Source organism: Arvicola amphibius, chromosome 13 (assembly GCF_903992535.2).
Source record: "Arvicola amphibius chromosome 13, mArvAmp1.2, whole genome shotgun sequence".
Taxonomy (NCBI): domain Eukaryota; kingdom Metazoa; phylum Chordata; class Mammalia; order Rodentia; family Cricetidae; genus Arvicola; species Arvicola amphibius.
Genome location: NC_052059.1, coordinates 37,193,892 through 37,216,329, shown reverse-complemented (window position 1 = coordinate 37,216,329; position 22,438 = coordinate 37,193,892). Strand labels below are relative to the sequence as shown.

General features: G+C 42.0%; 1 protein-coding gene across 1 annotated transcript in view; it reads right to left on the bottom strand.

The window, feature by feature from the left end:
* Positions 1 to 15,028, bottom strand: part of Dnajc15 (DnaJ heat shock protein family (Hsp40) member C15) — a 39,903-nt gene extending 24,875 nt beyond the window's left edge. Inside the window, exons 1-2 of the mRNA XM_038310111.1 lie at positions 14,829 to 15,028; positions 4,009 to 4,060 (exon numbers count right to left, since the gene is read on the bottom strand). Of these exons, the coding sequence (XP_038166039.1) occupies positions 4,009 to 4,060; positions 14,829 to 14,927 (151 nt within the window). The 5' untranslated portion in view covers positions 14,928 to 15,028. The remainder of the gene's footprint in view (positions 1 to 4,008; positions 4,061 to 14,828) is intronic.
* Positions 15,029 to 22,438: the final 7,410 nt, after the last annotated feature.

Here is a 22,438-nt window from a genome sequence, read left to right as displayed (position 1 = left end):
CTGGGATTAAATGTGTGCACTACAACTTCCCAGATGTTGAAAACAAACACTTCTTTAAGACACAAGAAGTGCATTTAGTAGAGTAACTGGCAGGGTAAGAAACAACAACATGTGAAGCTATTTCTTAAAGATTTAACTCTGTTTTTCTCACTTTGGGTCTTTACTTTCTCTAAAATCTTATTTTTATTTATTTATTTTTTGGGTGGTTTAAAGGCTTAATCTCATTTAGAAACTGTCAGATTCCAGTGACTTCTCATCAATAAAACTTGGTATCACTCCTATCTCCAAGATACCTGAAAAGAGTTTGGAAATTATCTTCAAGTTGATATTTTACAGACTGTAATTACTATTGAAGTCTAAATTGTTAAAATAATGATTCAAATTTACATTTCTACAATCTCAAGTATCATATTGGAGTAAATGTCTCTAAATTGATCATTAAAAAGTAAAATCCGATCAGGCATTGTGTACCCAAATAGAAAACATGTACTTATGCCTAGAGACAGTGAGAGAAAGCCTGTGACAGGAAATGAAAGATGTTAAACAAAATTGCTAAACTCTCTAAAGATGCATAACTTGAGAATATGAGTTTCTGTTCTAAAAATATGAGTTTTTGAAGGACTAAAATCTTGTTTTAATTTCCCTTTCTTAAGCATCCTAATATTCCCTTGCATTGACTCTGAAGCAAAGCAGATCCTAAAGTCATCCTGAGGGCTTCGCACAAGAGTGGCATCAGCAGACACACTTTCTACTCATGCCCCTTTCAGAAGGCTTCGCTAGAAAACTGTGTAAGACAACACAAACCTAATCTCAGTGGAAAAGCTCACACCTAGATCATCCACACATAGAACACACTTTCAAATCACCTCAAAATTCTTCAAAACCACAACCAGGCACAGCCACCAAGTCCTGCCTTAGAGAAACAAAACAAGCGGCAGGAACAGATGAAGGCTTCGGGAGGTGATGCCTGGAGATCCACTTCAGCAAACTATGTGCAGCTGCAGCAGACTTCCGGAAGTATGGCAACTACAGCTTCTCCTAAGTTTTTACTCAGTTTTATTTGGCTCTGGGCAAGTTCTGCTATACTAATTTGTAACATGAATTTCTTCTATATAAAATGTGCATACAAATTTGCCATTGTCTGAGAAAAAAAGCAGATAAGATACATTTTTTCTAAATTAAAATGAAAAGCTCACAGTTGAATTTAGTAATTATGCCTATTCTAAAATTGGTTTATGTTTATGACAACTGTCAGAATTTCTTTAAAAACATCTTTTTCTCATGAAAGCTCAGAAGTAGTTAACTATAGTTATGAAATTGGTACAAAGCCCTGCTGGCAAAAAGATAGAAGGATGTGAATCATAGGTCTTGTTGATTTTAAGATCTGATTATTTTAAATGAGAACTATGTAAAATTAAATAATGTATAGAACCCAATAAAACTGTCATTGTCTTATTAGAATTTCACTCTATGACACCACAACAGAATGTAACTTTATCAAAAGAAAAATGCAATTAATATAATCAAACAGATTTAGAAACAAAAATTTAAATAACATAGTATAATGGTTAATTTTAATTGTCAACTTGACATAGTCTAAATCACCCGGGAATAGTTTCAATACAGGACCATCTTAGAGCAGGTTAGCCTATGGGCATGTCTGTAGGAAAATGACTTCAATATGTTAACTAATGTGGGAAGACTGCCCACTATGGGAGGCACCATTCCCTTGGCAGAGGATCCTGAACTGAGGAAGAGTGGAGAAAGACTGTTGAGGACAGGCATGCATGCATGAATTCTCTTTCTGTTCTGACTATGGATATGACTAGCTGACTTAAGATCCTGGCATCTTGATTTCCCTGTGGGCTAAAACAAACCCTCCATTCCCTGAGTTGTTTACCACAGTACTCTATCAAAGCAACAAGAAACAAAACTAATACAAGGAAACATTCTCAGATTAACATTTAGTTAGAGAATAGCTATAAAATTTAAGGTTGTAAATTAATGACTGAATAAGTAAGTTTAATATTTAAAATTACCTTTTCTAGTAAGATAATTGTGGCAGTGAATTAAATTATCCTGAGTTTATAAATAAATTATATCAATATGTTATAAGATAATGAAGTAGTCAAGGAATAGCTATGTTCATCAGAAGAAAAGGAACGTGAAAAAGAAAAGATCTCCTGAGTAAATTGAAAATGTGGGGGTAACAGGAGAGGGTTGAAGGGGAGGGAAGGGAAGGGAGTGGAGAAAAATGGATAGCTCAGTAAAAACAATAAAACAGAATGTGATAGGAAAAAAAGATTACCTATACAATAACTATTACCTATAACAACACTCTCAGTGTTACTAGTTTTAAGTTAACTTTTTTCATAGATTTTGTAGATTTTAAACCATATCCAACAAACTAAACATAAATTTTGAGATAAAAAATGTAAAGCAGAAGAACTGCTGTGGGACAATGGTCTTTTATCCTGGCACTTGTACTAGTTTAGTTAAACGCTGATTGGCCAGTAGCTAGGGAGGAAGATTGCTGGGGCAACCAGGCAAGTAGAGATGGAGCCATGAGAACAGGAGAATTCTGGGAAAAGGAAAGGCTCAGTCTGCAGTTGTCACCCAGACACAGAGGATTCAAGATGAGAATGGCTCACTGACAAAGGTACCAAGTCACATGCCTAACACAGACAAGAATAATGAATTAATGAAGATGTAAGAATTAATAAGAAACCTTAGCTAATAGGCCAACCAGTTTATGACTAATATAAACCTCTGTGTGTTTACTTGAGACTAAATGGCTGTGGGACCTGGTGGGACAGAAACCTCTGTCAACAAAGAACCATTATCAATTTTGTTTCTTGAGGCAACAGTCACCCTGATATCCAAACCACACAAGAACTCAAAATGAAAATTACAGACTAATTTCCCTCACCTACATTAATACAAAACACTTAATAAAATACTCACAAACGGAATCCAAGAACACATCAAAAAGATCATTAAAAAAAAGAGAGAGAGAGAAGAAAATGATAGCTTGAAATATTTAAGTCTACATAAGTATAAGAGCATAAAGGAACCTCCACCGCTTGCATTGCATTGTATTAAAGATTCTAGGCCCAGAGATGGCTGGGAGTAAAAGCACTTGTTCAAGCCTGACAACCTAAGTTCCTCCTGGGTGGGAACCTCTGTGGTAGAAAGAGAACCGATTCTTTAAAATTGTCACCTGCCACCTACACACACCTGCCCAGGCTCATACATCATACATGTACAAAAACACATGATCAGTTAATAACAATAGAAAACACACCTTCTTTGTCTTTTTAAGACTTTTTTATTATTAGGTGTATGCACGTGTATTTGTGAGTAGGTGTCCACAAAAGCCAGAAGGAGGAGTTGGCTCATCTGGAGGACGTTAGAGGCAGCTGTAAACTGCCTGCTATGGGTGCTAGGAACTGAACTCTAGTCTTCTGGAAGAACTGCAAGTGCTCTAGACTGCTGAGCCATCTTGCCAGCAGGGTTTCTTTATCAATTGGGAATCACAGTGGGCATGACACAGCCAGAAGACAAGCTAGGACCCGGGGCCTCAGTTCTGACCTAGCTGAGACAGAATCTTTCTGCTGTTAACAGCTGGAAGTGCCAAGCTAGGTGATCTAGGAAATTCTAGGGATCCTCTTGTCTCCGTCTTCCCCTGTGCACTGGGGTCACATGGCTGCTGTGTCACACCTCTGCATGTGTCTGGGTTGTTTCAACCTGGATCTTCAGGCTTGCACAGCAAGTGCTTTAGCTTTTGAGCCATCTCAGTCCATACTACAGATTTCTTATTGCTGCAGACTATAAATAAAACTGGAAAGGAATATGTCAGGAATATCAACCATTACGCAGCTAGTTGTCTTAGCTCACTGACAATAATTTTCTTTACTAAAATGCTTATCTATATTTTGCTCGACTGATTAGTGCTAAGTAACTGTAATCGGTGAGAACGTATTATGTCTGAAAACCAAAGCAACATACCTGCAAATGCAACAGCTGCAACACCTAGTCCTACCACTATCAGCCTTCTTCCCTGTGGACGGAAAACATACATTTAGAGTTATGCATGAGTCTATAAAAGTAAATCACCCTAATAGCGATGATAATTACATTAAATACATTTCTTTCAAATGTTATTATGAAGAATACAGCTTAGATATCTACACTGTCTGTGGGATTATATATGCTGCTTGTTCTGTTGGCTAATTTTCTTTTCCCCCCTACTTTGGTTTTTCGAGACAGGGTTTCTGTATGTGTAGCCCTGGCTGTTCTGGAACTTGTTCGGTAGGTCAGCTCTAACTCACAGAGATCCACCTGCTGAGGGAGGCAGGGGCTGCTGGAAGGAACAAATGGGCCAGCAGGCACAGAACAGATAAAGGGAATAAAGAAGCTAGAGAGGTCAAGTGTCATGCACACGCTCCAACCTTGACACTGTGAGATGAAAATATTAGCAAAGTTCACATTCAGGGCTGTGTAATCAAGTTACAAAACAACAATAAACAAAGACAAAAACAAGCAAAGAGCCTTCAAACCTTACAATTTAAGTAAGTTTATAATTTTGTGTTGGGCCAAACCGCATGCAGCCCACAGGTTGGACACCCCATGGAGTGCCTTCCAGGGAACACCAGGACTTCAGCTTTCCTATGAGCAATAGAAACACCACGGTTTCCAACAGAGGTCTGACATATCATAGGATTCTAAGGATCTCTAGTTATCATACTGGAAAAAAAAAACATACAGGGTAAAAAAAGAGACATACAAATGAATTAGAAGTATATTAAAATAATCCAAGGAAAAAAATGAGTGATTAGTGATGAAAATGGTAAGCTGTTAGATTTCTGTATTTTGAAGGTAAAAAGATTTTCTGGTACTGTGTGTGGTCTATGAGAGAAAAATCTAGAATGTCAAAGTTGCTGTCTTGAACAACTATAAACATGAAATTGCCTTTTGCTGAGGGGTCAGACTAAAACCTTTCAAGTAGGAAATCTGATGAGCTCTCTTTGGGCTTCATTTTAAAAACCATGATGACTAAGATAAATTGTATAGGAATTCATTAACACTTGTTTGAGAGGGAGGGAAAAGAAGAATGAGCAGGATTAAGTAAAAACATTCTTCGTTATCTGGCAGAGACTCAATTCTCAAGGGTTAATCACAAGCAAATCACTTCTGCTGAACTCAGGGTTTTATATTGTCTTATTATTTGGTTCAATTTCCACAAAGAAAGCTTCCTGAATTTAAACAACACGAAGTAAAAGGGGAAATATCGAGAGGGAATAACAAAGACTACTGACAAGTCAGCGGGATTCGGGAGAGACATTAGAGGAGAAGAGTCCTGTGCTGAGGAAGAGGAAGGAAGCCCTGGGTTTCATTCCTACCATCCCAAAAGTAAAAAGGAGGGGAAAGAGTTTATATTTGTACACACAAAATGCCCGACCTTAAAATGACATCTGGAAGAGAATTTTACAATTATCTGACCTGATAATCTCAAGCTGCATGAATTTCAAGTCCAAACTGGCCAATCCACATGAACCTACTCAGTCCTGAGCAGTGCTGGTTCACTGGAACAGTGCACACGGCACACACACACACACACACACACACACACACACACCTACCTACGGGAGAGTCAAAGCTAGGGCATAGTTCTACTGGATCCTCTTTTAAGCCACTTAATTTCTTTTAAATCAAAGGCAAGCATTAAATTCTACAATACTAATGAATAAATGGAGGGGGGCGGCAACAAAACAATGTAACAAAATCAAAAGCCAAACACAGGAAACAACTCTTAGGCTCCACCCCAAGTAAGCTGCCATTCTACACCTCAGTATAATGAATGGAATTTCCCCAAACTCAAAGCTCCTCTACATAATGATTTCTTGGGACTAATCTTTTAAATACTACTTTGCTTTATTCAAAATAATGCTGTGAGTCCTGCCTGCACTTTGTCCTAGTAACAGAAAAAGCTCTTTGCTCACATTAAAGGATAATGTGAATAAATGCATGTAGCGGAAAATCTTGCTGTGCTAACAAGCCAGTCCTGAGCCTTAGAAACACCGGATTGGCAGGGTTGCCAACCAAGCTGCAAATCTGCTTCAGGGTCTTTCTTAACCCAAATGTACAGTGACTGTGCATTTCCTGTGTTGATTTGGCCAGACTATCATACCGGGCTAGCCTTGGCTAGACTATCTATCACACTGGGTTAGCCTTGGCTAGACTATTTATCATACCGGGTTAGCCTTGGCTAGACTATTTATCATACCGGGTTAGCCTTGGCTAGACTATCATACCAGGTTAACCTTGGTTTGACTATCACACTAGGTTAACCTTAGAGCCACTGCGAAGGTACTTTGTAGATTCGGTCAACACTTATTGTCAGTTAAAGACTATCTGACGATCTACTCTATGAAGACCTCAACCAATCAACTGAAAGGCCTTAAAAACAAAGTTTAAGGTTTCCCTGAGGAAGACTCAGGTCTGAGGTGGTGAGGCAGAGCTGCAGGCTGTAGGGAGAGCTCAGCAGTCAGGAGTTTTCCTATTCCTGAGTCTTTGGTTCAACCCCTGACAAACATAAAAACAAGAACAAACAAAAATTGTACTCCTACCTTAAAGTTTTCTGCTTGGGTCCTGTCCTATAAGTTTTAGACTTGCTGGCCACAAAATACATACCAATTCCTTAAAATAAATACATAAATTACTTGATTCTGTTTCTCCAAAAACCTAACTAATACAGGCTTCTGGCACTCAAAAAAAGCCCCGCGCCTCACACCTACTAGGCAGTGCCATGCACCAAGCTATGTGCTCTTTCGGGCTTACTCATGATTCATTTATTGGGCACAAATTAAATCCACATTTAATCTTGCTATCAGTTACCAGGCACAGTAAAATGATCTCTTAAATGTTATAAATTCCCTCAAAACAAAAGATGTCTTCCAAAACACACTAGTTTTCTTTTGCTCTTACTCCCTATAAATGTGTCTAATTCTCTATGAAACTTTCTAGATCCTTTAGCCAGGCCTGTTCCTTAGGACAATAAAAGAAAGGGGTTAATTGCTCAAAAGTCTAGTCTCTGACACTTCTAATTCTTAGATTATGACAGAGTAGATAAAAATTGTTCTCGGTCATTTCCAAGAACACAAGGTTGGACTCCATCCACCTGTTACCACATCAGAGTATCATTGTATACAGCGCAAGCTCAATCATTAAGTATATAAAATAATATTTTTCTAAGAATTTTTAAAGCTTTCAATTTCTTTAGCGTGTTGGCAGGAGCTTTAAAAACAGATTTCTATACATCTCCCTTGTGATGTGTGCACAGAGACACAACACTATTGCGGGGCGGGGGGGTGTCTTCCTCCCTTCCTCTAATCTGCAGGTTCTTAATAAGAGACCTGAGATGTCACGTCACACTGAGCAGGATAATAAAATGACAAGGAAAAACAAGGACATGGAAGAAAGAGAAGACCCCTCGCTCCCTCTGCCACGCTGGAACTGGTTTATTTCTCTCTCTGACATAAACCTAAAGGACTCTGGCCAGGTGACACAACTGTGCTAAAACCTGAGCCCAGAGCCTACGAAGTCCCCCAGAAACAGAACCCCTTTTCCTGAGAGACGCTATGGGCAAGCTTACTAAGAATGCTAAGGACTGAGCCCAGAGCCTATGAAGTCCCCCAGAAACAGAACCCCTTTTCCTGAGAGACGCTATGGGCAAGCTGACTAAGAATGCTAAGGACTGAGCCCAGAGCCTATGAAGTCCCCCAGAAACAGAACCCCTTTTCCTGAGAGACGCTATGGGCAAGCTGACTAAGAATGCTAAGGACTGAGCCCAGAGCCTATGAAGTCCCCCAGAAACAGAACCCCTTTTCCTGAGAGACGCTATGGGCAAGCTTACTAAGAATGCTAAGGAGCCATTCTTTGGTTCAAATCCTATGTTTTGACCTCCTTGTTTGACATATGCATAATAATAATTCCTCAGATGTTTTTGAATTCATGTTCTTATTAAATTTTGATAGCACATGCTTCCATCTGTAAGCCTGAAAGTGTCCCTCATCAATGTTATTAATGAGTAATTTCCTTTTTGTTAGAAAGTATATTATATTGGCACATTTCTGACTTCAGACCTCCAAAAGTACACACAAAACAGTTGCTACGGCACCTAAGTTTACTCTTCTCTTGATGCACATGCTCTGTGTACCCCAACTTTGCTTCGTTCTGACTCATTCTGAAATCTTTCTGGTAGCACAAGCTGAGATCCCAGCTGCACCTGAATGGAGGCCTCCTCTGGCCAGCAACGCTGAGGCCAATTCTCTAATAAGAGAAACACAAAATTATCACATAGTATAAAGGCGGGTCCAGAACTGTCTAATTCTCTGTTGGTCAAAGCGAACGTCTCCCCATCCACCACACGTTCCTGGAGCCATGATCTCTGTCAAGCACACAGGACCAAGTGTCCAGGACTGAACCCTGAGAAATCATCGGCCACCTGAACTCTCCCCCGTGTGGTGCTTCTGTCATGATTCTATCACAGCAACGCAAAGGCTAACACCACACTGTGACCCACAGCCTTTAGTCCAATCACCCAAGGAAGAGGCAGTCAGATCTCTGAGGTTGAGAATGGTGTGTCTACATGATGAATCCCAGGCCAGCCAAGGACTACACAGGGAGACAAACAAAACAAAAAAGGCCTAACATACTTCCCTTCAAACCAGCCTTCTTGTCACCTCCCCCACAGCACCCCACCTGCCCAACACTCAGTTATAAACGTCTCACAACAATAAGCTTACTTGTTCTTTTGGGGGCAGTTTTTCATTTCTATTTATTTTGAAAGGTATATATAGTATATGTAGAATTTTTGGAACAGAGAGACCATTTATGAAAAGAAGTTTCATTTTCAACGGCCTTCATAGGCTGTGTCATAGAATCTAGAGCTGTAAGAAAGAGAAAACCTAGCTGAAGCCACATTTCACCAGGGAACTCACACGGCTTGTACACTGCCCCTGTGTCTGCACTAGAATTCGAGCTCAGATAGCACAACTGCAGATCTGCATCCATATCCTTAAAGGCAAGGTGTACGCAAGGGATCGCAATCACCGCTTTCCAAGGGGAACTCAATCAAACACTCCTATCTGACTCTAGTGCCCATTCACACAACTCTTATCAAATGTCTTAAGCAACTCATCACTGGGTCATCTTTAAAAACGACCTAGAGTATAGTATCTTCTACTTAGCTAAACTACAACTAGAGACTAGCACTGGCCTTTGATGTGCCTAACACATTATAATTCTCTATAATGTAATCTTCCTTCTCCATCACCCAAGATGCATTGCAATACCCTACGGAATGGACACCTGACACACTTGGGAGCAGCAGCCCTCGTCCTTCCTTGAACTGTTCTTTCAGCTGGCACCGTGTACAATGTGTCCCAAGTGCTAAGACAGAAACTCTGAGTAATCAAAGACATACATTTAATCCCAATGGATAATCTCTTGATCCTGGAGAAAGCAGAGTGGAACTCATGTCTTGAGGGCAATTTCATCATAAGACTCAAACGCCTTAAATATCTCATCTACAGCATTTGGTGGCATGTTTTAACCAACAGCTCAAGTCTGAAAAGCTTTTCTTACTTGGGAATTCGAATTTATCTCCTTTCCAGAAACTACTCTACTCCCTTCCCAGCACCTACTTTACTGTAAGGCAACAATCCGTTAGACCGACGATATCCACAGTTTACAATTTTCATTATATATTATCCATCCCTTCCTCGGAGTTAAAGGGAACTCAAACCAATCTGCTTTGAAGCTTAGGAATTTATAAACATATCTAGATTCATCTGAAGACCTTGAAGTTATCACAAAAATTATCACAAAATCCAAGGCTACAAATAATTTCTTGGAACTAGACGCTATCCATTTCCTTTATCTAAATGATGCAATGGCAGTGTTCTACCGCAGAAAGGACTGCCTTCCTACCAAGTCCGGCCACTTACTATCAGTGTAACCTTGAGAGACTTAATTAACCTCTTTAAGTCTCAACGGTCTTATGTATAAAATAAAGAAAAATAGCAGGAAACTCCAAGGAGATAGTGTTTTACCAGGAGAAAACACTATCACAGAGCATGGTGCATAGCAGACATTGATGAAATGTTTATCTACTTCCTCCTTAACTATTTAAGCACAATGAATAAGAACAGAAATACTAGGGCTGCAGAGACGGCTTAGTGGTTAAGATGTTTATTGCTGTTCCAGAGGATCCAAGTTCAGTCCCCAGCACCCAAGCTTGGAGGCTTCTAATCCAGCTCCAGGGGATCTGACATCTTCTGACCTCCACACGGTGTGGAAAGTCCTTCTATATATGTATTGCTTATATTGGTTAATGAATAAAGAAGCTGCCTTGGTTGGCATGTAGCATATAAACATGCCTGGCCTTGTGCTAAGTTCTGGAGAAAGAATAGTGAGCAAGACAGATAGGTACTCAAGTTTCCTACCCTCCTTTCCGGCCAACAGCAACAATATGTAACAGTATGGCATGAGAATCAAATACCCACATATTATTAGCTATGTAGTAAGAGACAATAACTTTTTAACAATTACATGAATAACATCTTCCAATTACAATGCCCTGGAAAACATACATTTTAGGTATGTTTAAAATGAATACATAAATAAATGAATACATAAATATAACAAAATGAATACATAAAATGGATATAAATCATTTTGATAGTGTATTGTTACTTTCTTGCTGAGACAACTGAGCACCCAAGGAAAGCAGCCTGAGCATAGACATGGTATGGTGGCACACATCTGCCATCCCAGTGCTCTGGATTTGGAGGCCAGAAGTTCAGGAGTTCAAAGTCATCCTCTACTACCTAAAGAATTCAAGGTAAGCCTGGGCTATAGGAGACCTCCCAAAAATAGTGAAGGGGAAAAGATTGAAGGAGTGGGGCTGGTTTCAGAAATAAATTGACTGGAGGAAGGATTCATGGCTCATGGTTTTGGTGTGCAGGCGTCTCCAGTCAGGAATCAGAACGATAAAAGCTGGGGCTCAGAACACTGTCTCCGTCTCCTGGGTTGAAGTTGTCCACATTCAGGGTAAATTCTCCCTCCTCACTTAGCACTCTCTAGAAACAACCTCACACACACACACTCACAGGTGTTTCCTAGGTGATGTAAATCCAGATAAGCTGACAGCGGGGACCAATGATATAATAATAAACTACAGTAAAAGCTTGTATAACCTTCTAAGCAAATAAATAATAGACAATTTTCTCCTACTGCAGCAGAGGAGTGGGGTCTGGGAAGGCTCTAGCTCCCTGAAGCTGGGTCTTCAAAAAGGAAGGAGGAGTTAGTTTATTCAGCAAAGAATGCTAATCAGAAGAGAAAGCTTTAAAAATGCCATAGAAGTGGGAAATTTCATATAGAAAATGCAAACCCAATATAACTACAGAATGCGGGGAATGTGTAGTCCAAAGGAGACACTGTGGCTGGCCACGCCATCAAGGATTTGTACATGACCACTCCTGTATTCTACCCTGACAGAAGTTAGACCTGGGTAGCTTCATGGTCTGGTAAGCATGGACCCCATCACTGGTCTGTGCTGTGCTAAAAACTGGCGGCAGTGTGGTGCTTGGAAAGGGGGAGGCGTTGAGGTAGAGAGCAGCGGTTAAAGTGTGTTATGACAGAAGTAATCCTTGGCTTCAGGGAGGAAAGGACAATGAAGAGTCAGAAAGCATCAGAGGCCAACCTAGGTGACGCAAGGTCAGAACTAAAGGAGAAAGCAGAGTCGATGGCTTTATGCCAGACGTGGGAAATAACAGGACAACCAGCGTGCTCAGGGACAGATACCATAACGGGCACATTTTAGATCAGCTAAATTTTTGTGTTTTTGTTTGTAGGACTCATTGATAAGCAAGTGGAAATTCTTACTCTCTGTCTTGAGAAAACCATTCTTCTCACTCCTACCTATTCCAAAGTAACATTTCTGATTCTAATGTCACTACATATCAAGTTCCGACAGAGATGCTGGATGGTCATACCAAACTGCAAATACCACTGTATCATGGTAAAGCAAGGATGAGTCAGGGTTAAAATATGGATGCACAAAATATAATCCATGTGATCACAGATATCCAAGTATGCTAAAATGTTTTTAAGAGAGCCGGATGGTGGTGGCGCACACCTTTAATCCCAGCACTCGGGAGGCAGAGGCAGGCGGATCTCTGTGAGTTTGAGGCCAGCCTGGTCTACAAGAGCTAGTTCCAGGACAGGCTCTAAAGCTACAGAGAAACCCTGTCTCGAAAAACCAAGAGTTTTTAAGAGCTGTTAATGGAGAGATGGGAGTATTCCATTGCCAAGTTCACTGGCAAAAGGGGGGTGGGCAAAAGGGGGGTGGGCAGAGCTGACCCGCTGGACTCTCCCTGGGGCTGAGCGGGATGGGAAGTGTAGAATGACCCAGCCTTCCCCCTCTGGCTAACTGGGAGAAGCACAGCCACTGAGTTAAAGTCTGTTGAAGCAGGATCTTAGGCAGGAACTTATATAGGCTTAGATAAGTTAGGGAAGCCTGGAATGGGCCGAGGCAGGGCAAGGAACGAGGGCCAATAATATTCTGGAATGGGCAGAGGCAGGCCTAGGTGGAGTAGCCAGAGACAGGACTCCAAACTCGAGCTAGGCTCAGGAAGTTACACTAGGCCTCACCAAAGTCAAGTTAACTTAGGAATCTACGCTGCGTCTCATGAGGCCCAACATTCCAATACAAGGGAGCAGCAAATGCTTACTAATTCATAATAAGGTTTGAGCTAATACATTGAAAGGTGTTAGCCTTTAAGTGGTGGTTATAATGAAATGTAGGTGGCTAATTGTCTTACGTGTTTTACTATCCTAATAAGTTATGCTTTCTGGAAAAGTAATGAACTCAAAGGTTTACCACTTCAAATTGGGTTTTATCTAACCTCTTTTAAATATTGGTAATATTCTCTTCCCACGTTAAGTCTCTTTTCTCCTTTTCCGTAAGAAGTAATTTTGTTAGAACCACGTCTGATAACTTCTATCAAACAATTGTAGAATATTATTTTATTGAAGGTAATAAGTATCTTACCTGCTCTATTTAGCCTCACAAACAGGTTACAGAACATTACACATTAAGATAAGCTTTATGAAGAAAAGAGAACTATTTGATAAGTACAGAGATATATAGTCTATCAATATAAAAGTAAGTCTCAGTAAATGAAAAGGTTTTCCTTAACTTCTAAATAAATCAATGTCTGATGTTTCCTTTTTCTATTTTTTTATTGTTTATGTTGTTTTTGCTTTGTTTTGTTTTCTTAAACCTTGGCTGTCCTGGAACTCCTGCTGTAGATTAGGCTGACCTTGAACTCACAAGAGATCCACCAGCCTCACCTCCCACTCGGTGGGATTAAAGGCCTGCGCCACCACTGCCTGGCTCTACAATTTTCAAGGTCATTTTCTTCTTTCCTAAAACCCTTTTGATAGCTTCCCATTATATTCAGTTACCTAAAGTTATCAATAATTTTGTCTTCTTCCTCATTAGTTTTCTATGGATCACATACCTTCAACAAAATCAAGAAGGGTCCCTCAGGGACATTCTGAAAGTTTTGGGAGCCCCTTTGAGGTTCCACACTAATTTGCGTAAGAGGAAGGGTACTTTCTGGACAGTGGACTGTCCTGAGAGACCAGCCAACCCACAATAAAGAGTCAGCCTTGGCCCTTGATGCTTTGCATGGAGCCAGTAGCATGAAGTAGGGAAGTGCCAGTCTACGGTCATCTTCTGTAAGAACTCTCACCATTTTTTTATACCACTTTTACTGTTTTAGCACAGACTGGACTTTCCATAAGTGAAGCGACCCTGTAAACTGAGGAGACATTTTCAACAGTTTACCTCAAAACGTTTGCCTTTTTCTGGAAAAAGTAAAATAAAAAATAACATTAAGTTAAATTTAAAGAATTACACTAAAATAAAACTGGAACGCCAATATTTAATAAGCCATGCACTGAGAAGGATGAGGCAGGGGGATTATGAACTCGAGGCCAGCCTAGGAGATCTGTGAGTCCCTATTTAAAAAATAAGATCTCGACAGCTTGCAGTTGTAGCTGCCACGCATACCACTGCTTAGGACCGCTGCAATGGGGGAGCGATAGGCTCACTTGATTGCAGCCTCTAACGTAATATTGCAAGAGCATTTACAAATCCAAAAAGCGACATGTTACTAGGAAAATATTTACTTTACTCTTGTGTTTCAATTAGACTATTACATTGATTTAAAAACTTTACTAAATCTCATTTCAGGATATATGACAGGAAACTTTTTTAAAGCTCTTAGTATAAAAACGGCACTGGCGTGGACTGGTGGAGAATCACACACAGCTGAGCATCCCTGAAGCTGGCTCCTGGATTCTATACACTCCTACAGATGTCACTGGGAGAGGTGCTGGCAGTCATGAGTTTGATACCCGGAAAGGAAAGAACCTGCTTCTTCCTTTCAGCCTACATAAACCTTGTGCATTTTCTGACTGGACCCAGGTTGGGTGCTCCAGATTTGGGGGGACACGCTAGAGAAGCACCCATCCCTCCTCCCTTCGCTGCCCTCACGCGTTCTTCACGCCGGGGTTAACCACTTTCCCCAAGGAGGACCCCCCCCCCCTGGCCCCACCAGGTCCCCTCCAGGCTGCCCTGGATCCCGTGGGACTCTGTGGTCCAGTGTCACCCCGAGGAGACGGCAGCCCGTGGGCTGAACCGAGGAGCGAAGGAAGCTGGAGATCCTGGGGTCTAGGGGTGCCCGCCGACTCACTGCGGCGTGGTTGATGTCGGCGTCCGGCCTTTGGGTGGAGGGGGGCAGGTATTCGGCGTAGCGCAGCTCCTCTTTGGCGGCCCCGCCACCGGTGGCCATAGCTGCACCTGGGGACCCAGAAGACGCGCTGCGTGGCTACCGGTCTACGAGGCGACCGCGGGGACAAACTAGCGCGGGTCAACTTCGCGCTGAGTAATCTCTAGGTCAAATGGGTGTAGACCTTATTGCAGAGAACCGTTTCTCACCGTCTTCACGTGTTTACTTTTGTTTGTTTATTTTTAAGAATGTCCTGCGGCTAGACGCTTTGGGTCACCTTCCACCGCACCTACCAAACCTGAGGTTAGGGTGGGACTCCTTAGGTCTGAGTTGTTTCTCTAAAGACGGACTGGGAGAAACTCTTGGGTCCCCGCCTGGGAGTAGACACAAGCCTGGAGCTCCCTACCTTGATCTTCCCAGACAGAAATGAGTATGATTTTACATCTAGGTGAAATTACTGGGAAGAAAGTGGTGATCAAGTAGCTTGCACTCTCTCACTCATTGCAGATGATTCTGAGTTGACTGTATAAAGGTTTACTTTGTTATTAATTTTTAGGTCAAGTTCTTTGGAACAAATATTAGACAATAACTGAAGCTAAGACGTTTTCTAACTCCTGTACTGACTTGGCTGCTTGTACCGACTTGGCTGCTGTTATGCCCTTTGTATACTTTGCAAACCACCTTACAAGAAGTTTTTGTTGTTGTTTTCTATTTTGGGTGTTTGTTGTTGTTAGGTCTTTTGTTTGTTTGTTTGTTTGTTTTGAGGCAGGGTTTCTCTGTAGTTTTGGAGCCTGTCCTTACACAGAGATTCCCCTGCCTCTGCCTCCTGACTGGAATTAAATGCATGTGCCACCACCACCCGGCTAGGTTTTCTATTCTTGAAGTAAAAATTTTAACAACCTGTTAATTTATCCATGTAGTTAATACTGTGTACATGCTTAGGACCAGAACGAATTTACAATCCAGAAGGAAAGATGACATCAACACCGTGCTGGTGATAGATACGGGAGCAGCTGCATGAGGAAGCAAAAGCGAAGGCATTATTGTTTCCAGAAAGGAACAGTAGCAATCATAAACATTTTCATGGAGGCTCAGCCATTGAGATTGGCTCAGTAAAGAACATGTTTTTGTTTTAGTTTGAAGAAGAAAAGGGCCAGAAAATCCACGTAGAAATAAACACAAAGACCTGAAAAGGGTGGTGTGTGTAATACTGGGTTGAAAGTACTTCAAGATTCTTTAGAAAATGATTTTATCTAAATTATTTTATTTTATTTAACAGTTTATTTAAATTATCTTTGAAGCCAATCCACAATTATTTATTGTCATGATTTTAGCCACAATATGACTGACTCTTCCGGGTTCCAGGGTCAGGCATGTGCCGACAAGCCCTCGGGCGTGACCCACGGGCGACATGGTTGCACACAGCTGTGTGAGCCCTTGCGCGCAGGCGTGAGCTCTGTCTGCTTATGACCTAACCACATCATCCTCCTGTGAGCATGAGCTAGGTAGCCCATAAAAGCTGGATGTGCCATTTTCAGCTCCTTTCCTCCCTCTCCCTCTCTCTCCCTCCTTCTCTCCCCCCCTCCTCCTCCTCCTCCTCCACTGACCTCAACAGGCCTGTACACCCCCCCCTTAATAAATTCCTAAGTTGCGTGTTCCACATTTCCTTCTCACTCACACCAGGTAATTTCATTTATGAGCAAAACAAATGAGTTGGATTGGAGCCCACATTTCACTCATTCATCATCCATTTGTTCAATTTATTCAATAAATACTTATTGAACATATGTCACGTTTTAGACACAGTGTTGGGGCATTGTGCCTTTAGCATCAATTAAACAAATAAGGTCTCCAAGTCTTTGGAGTTTGTAGTCTAGGGAAGCTAATGGTGTATCCTAGCAGCTGGACCCTAACCGTCTTAGGCTGCTAGCCTGGAGCAAACCAGCAATGAGAGCGAGACCGCTGTGAGCCAGCTCTTTTTAGAGGAACACACCTGCTCAAGAGCTGGGGCTTCCAAAGCAGAAGCCTGGAGAGAGAAGGGGGCTGGGTGGAGAATAAGGCATAAGGCAGAGGAGGGGAGTGCAAGGAGGGAGGGTGGAAGCAGGTTGCACTTCAGGTCAGACTGCTGAGAGTAGATCACTGGCTGCTGCTCCACTCGACTGAACTCCCTGCCACTGCTGCCTTGGCTGTCTACTTCCACAGAAGCGGCCAGCGTTCGAGAGAAATCTCATCCCCAGTGGCTACTCAGCCCTCAGCCTGTGGTTCTTCAGCAGGCTCAACCTTAGCAGCAAATACAGATAGAAACAAAAGCAGTGAAATCCTTTCCTCTCCCCGCAAGGATCTCTTCTTGGTTTAACTAGACTCACTTTGCTGGCTTCCTTGAGAACGAAGATAAATGTTGTTTTGTGAAATAAAGAGAGGTGTATTAACTTTCTGTTGGTTTTCTTCCAATTACTTATACCATCCCAAAGACGTATTATGTTTAATGGACCTTGGAAAACTAAGGCAGATATTGGTATACATTTTGGAAACATTTCAGTCAAAGGGGTTTACAATTCGGCCGTGCTGGAATTTGCTCTGTAAACCAGACTGGCCTGGAACTCGCAGAGATCTGCTTGTCTCTGCCTCCCGAGTGCTGGGATTAAAGGTGTTTGCTACCATCGCCCGGCTCCCTGTAGTTTTTTAGTATTATTACATCCCACACACATTGGTGTGTCGCCTGGTGAGGTCTTGGGGAAGCGCATCTATTTTTGAGAACTCAGGGGTGCTACATCACTGCCATTTCCAGAAGACACTATCTTGCATCAATTACCCCAGTCCTCCGGCTCTTACAGTCTTTCTGCCCCACCTTCTGTAATGTTCCCTGAGTCTTAGGCATCAGGATGTTTTTATTATGATGTTTTCATTATGGAAGGCACCCCAGAGTTGATCATTCTCTGCCTCTTGACCAATTATTGATCTCTAGAGTATCCTCCAATGAAAGGAGATGTTTCTTTGACAAGGAGGTGAGAGCTTGCTTCACCAATCTATGGTATGAAGATAAGTATCTAGAAGGCAGCTGGATATTTTAACTGTTTAAAGTTGGTTCTGATCAGTCATGGGTTCATAGGTAGGTTTCCAGCACCAGGCATGAGTACCCGCCTATGGAATGAGCTGTAAGTGCAATTAGACATCTGTTAGTTTTCCTGAAGACATAAATGCCACTATTGCACCACTGGGTGTTGTTATGGGCTAGACATTGTTGCGGTTCATAGGCTTTAGGCTAGGTAAGATTTGCAAGGGACCTTCCAATGATATGAAAGCTAGCCCTCAGAGAGAAGGCTTCCAGGTCAGTCCCAGCTATATTCCTCCAAGACCCGGGCCAGAATGTGGCATCTTCAGCAACAGGGTCCTACCTTCAAGTTCTGTCAGGCAATCAAGGGGGTGGCAGTAATATGTACTGTTTTGTCCCTTGGACATCCCAACCAATTATTTTGAGATGAAATAACCCTGCATCCTGCGTGTCTTAGTTTCTCTTCTATTGCTGTGGCAAAATATCTTGATCAGACAATTGTGTTAGTCAGAGTTCTCTAGAGTCACAGAATCTATGGAATGAATCAATCTCTCTCTCTCTCTCCCCATTTATATGTGGAATTTATTGTAATGACCTACAGGCTGCCACTAACCCAACAATGGCTAGCTGTGAATGGAAAGTCCAAGAGTCTAGAGTTTCTCAGTCCCACAAGGCTGGGCGTCTCAGCTGGTCTTCTGTGTATGCTGCAATCCTGAAAAAGTAAAAGCTCTAATGCCAGTGAAGGAATGGATGTGCTGGCAAGGCGAAGGGAAGCAGGCAAAGGGCAAAAGCTTCCCTCTTCCATGTCCTTACGTAGGCTCCCAGCAGAAGGTGTGACCTGGATTTAAGGTGCGTCTTCCCACCCCAAGATCTGGATCAAAACCTGTGCCACGCCAAGTTGTTCAGTTTTCCAAAGCTTATATCATAAAGAAGACAATCCAGATGGATGAGGTGGGCCAAATGCCAAGGGCCAGCTACCAGACAGCTTTATATAATAAGCAAAGGCATTTACGGTGTGCTCTATCCTTCGAAGAACATTAAGTCCAGGTGTGTTAGCTAGCATTTGGTCACTAACACAAAAGTACCCAAGAACAACAATTTAAAACAGGTAGGGTTTAGTCTGACTCACAATTGCCAAGGTTTTGGTCCTTGGTCCCTTAGCTCTGCTGTACCTGGGCTGTGGCAAGGAAGAGCAACCAATCAGGGAGCATGTGGAAGATCAGAGCTGCTCACCCCATGGTGGCCAGAGAGCAAGCGAGAACGCAGATCTACAAGAGGAGCTCGACCTGTCAGTGGTTCACCCTCAGTGACCTATTCCTCCAAATAGAACCCACCTTCTAACGGGAAGCCACCACTGAATTAGCCCACTGATGAATCAAGAGCGTTCATGATCCAGACAACTGGTAAAGTTCTGTCCTCTGGCAATCAACCCCTTAACACATAAGACTGACCAGGAGTGTCATATCCAAACCACAAACACATATAATGACATGTCATAGTCCTCTGTGTATTAAAGCCACACCACTTGCATAGAAAAATATATAATAATGAAAGGCGTTAACTAGCTGGACTGGTTTAATTTAAAAATGATTACCTATATTGCTTGAATAATTGCTAAAATATTTACTTCCTGGAATACTATTGACTCCACATTAGGAAGATGGTGAAACTCCTTGCTGTTTTGGGGAACTGGCTACAAGAAGGAAATATACTTGTGGGATGGTGCCATGGCTAATCTTACATGGAATTTTTGAAAAACACAAGGCATGAGCCCAAAGGATGTCAGTAGAGGATAAACCCAACAAATACGTGCCCAATTGCCCTTTGTGGCGAAGGCCACTCTCTAATGGGAGAAAACAGGTATGTGCACCTGCAGGCTTGTCTGCCTGTCACCTGGAGCAGCATCCGCGGCTTGGGTACCAGCTACAGCTAATCCCTTGGAGGAAGAGCTGGCAGGAGAACACACACGTTGTTTTCTGGAGCCAATTTGCATTTTGTGCTTTGTTGGTCTGAGCCAAAACAGCATAAACAATGCCAAACCTGGTTTTCTGATTATTTTCAGGCTGATTGGAACTGGCACATGACATGGTTTTATCTAATTAACCCACATGTGGTACAAAACAAAACAAATTTGAAATGGAAAGCTCTTTCTGTCTTCATTGAAAGACAGAGGTGACTATATAATCATTTTGCCCTTGTCTCTCAGCCACATTTACAGTTGTGGGAGGAGATATTTTCCTAATAGATAGCAAAACACATTTTATGTATTCCGTGTCTATAATTAAAAGTGATTATGTTTTACATTTTCCTAAATCGAATACTTCCCTTTACAACATCTGGCTAAAAAAGAAATATGTGGGAGATGTGTGCTCAAATAAACGCCAGGGCTGCTCTCTCCGCACGCACACTTCCCATATCACACATGTAAGAGTTCGTCTCGTACTAACCGATTTTCCAATTCTTTGGACATCAACTGGGTTCTATAATCCAATTCTGACACTAATTATCCTAGAATTAGCAGAATTAGTGCAGACCCACAGGTTAGGAATTTGGTTCCACAAGATTGCCCCCACTTCAGATGCCAATTGCAGGTTCCAGGGTATCGTCTGTAAGTCTGACTGGCCATGTACTAGCAGGGAGGGGACAGGTCCCATGACCTCCTTCTCCTTCAATTTCATAATTTGCTATAAAGGTTCACCAGCTCAGTGAAGCATTTCGTTTAGCATTGCCAGTTTATTATAAAGGACATAACTTTCGCACATTCAAATGGGAGCGATTCAAAGAGCAAGGGGTGGAGATGCGGGGATGCAGCCGTTACAAGCCGACCCTGCTCCGCAATGTGTTCATGAGTCTAGAAATTCCTGAAACCCCATTGTTTCGGCTGTATTACAGAGGTCTCATTACATAAGCACGGTAGAGTAAATGGTTACCCCTTTGGTCACTGAGCTCAGTCTTCAGTGCCTCTCCCCTTCTGGGAGACTAGTGGGCGTGGCTACAAATCCCAATACCCAAATTTCAATTCCTCTGGCACCCATAACATCCCTTTTTCTATCTCACTCAGCATCGTAAAGTCAGATACGGTTGCAAAGGGCTTGTAGTGTTGTATTAGTTACGTATTTCTGTGGCAAAACACCTAACGACTTAAGGAAAGGGTCTATTGTAGCTAAGGTTCAGGGTTCATCCTGGGTGGAAGGTCAAGGGGGGGGGAAGCCTGTGGCATCTGGTCACATTGTATTCCCAGTCAGGGAGCAGAGAGAGGTAAATGCTACTTCAGTTTGATTTATTCCTTTTTATTCAGTCTAAGACCCAAACCCAGGGAATAGAACTACCCACTGTGGGCAGGTTTTCCCGCCTCAATTAAGATAATCTCTTACAGACTGGCCTAGGTGCGAACCTAACTAGATAATCCCTCACAAGCATGCCTATAAACTTGCATCTTAGTTGATTTTAGATTCTGTCAACTGTCTAATCATATTCACTATCGCAGGACTCCTTGTGAATAATATATGTCTATAAGGGAAATTTTAGGTTATATTATATTTGCATCAATGTCTGCTTGTATTTGTTTTCAATTGCTTCTATAATAAGTTGTGTAATACTCATTTATGTTAGTTCAAACTTCACAGAATTCAAAGGAGCTCAGAGGGGCTCTATGTACAGTGTACTCCGAGGCTGAAGTCAAGGTGTCTGTAAGATTGCCTGCCTGTCTGGCAGGTGTAGCACAAATAATAAAAACACAGAGACAAAAACTGGAGTTCAACCCCAAAACCAGAAAAGCAAAAACAACCAAGTCACTAGAGAAGTCTTACTTCTACCAAGGCTTTGGCAACTGCAAACTAAGCTGACTAAGCCTCTCACCTCCCATGATATTCCCTCTAGTCCTGGGATTAGGGGTGTGACTCCCTAGGACTGGGATTAAAGGTATAGGTCACTACCACATGCATAGGTTTCTGCATTGATCTGGTATAGCCCAGGGTGGCCTTGAACTCACAGAGATCCTTCTGACTCTTGTCTCTCAAATCCTGGAATTAAAGGTGTGTGTCACCATTGCCTGACCTCTAGTGGCTTTAGCGTTGCCTCTGGTCTTCAGGCAAGATTTATTTATCAAAATACAAATATTATACCATTACAGGCCAGCCTGGTTAAGAATCTTCCAAATTTGTTGTTGGCAGCATTGTTATTGGTTGCTTATAGTTGTGGCACTGACTGAGACCTGTATTTTTCTTCGGGCTATCAGTCAGGGCCCTTACGGGCTCCTCATGCTCCATTTCCAGCCAGCAACAGCATGCTATATCACTTGGGCTTCAAATATCTGACATGCCTTTCTGCTCCCTGTTGATGAAGACTGTTTCTAAAGAACTTTCATTCTTGCACCTACCTGAGAGTGTCTCTCAGGACCAAATGAAGGCAGGCATGGTGGCACAAGAAGGAGTGCTTGTTCCGGAGCTGCTGGGGCTGAAAAGCAAGACCTTGCCTCAAAAAACAAATAAGTAAATAAATAGGTAAACTAATACATAATAAA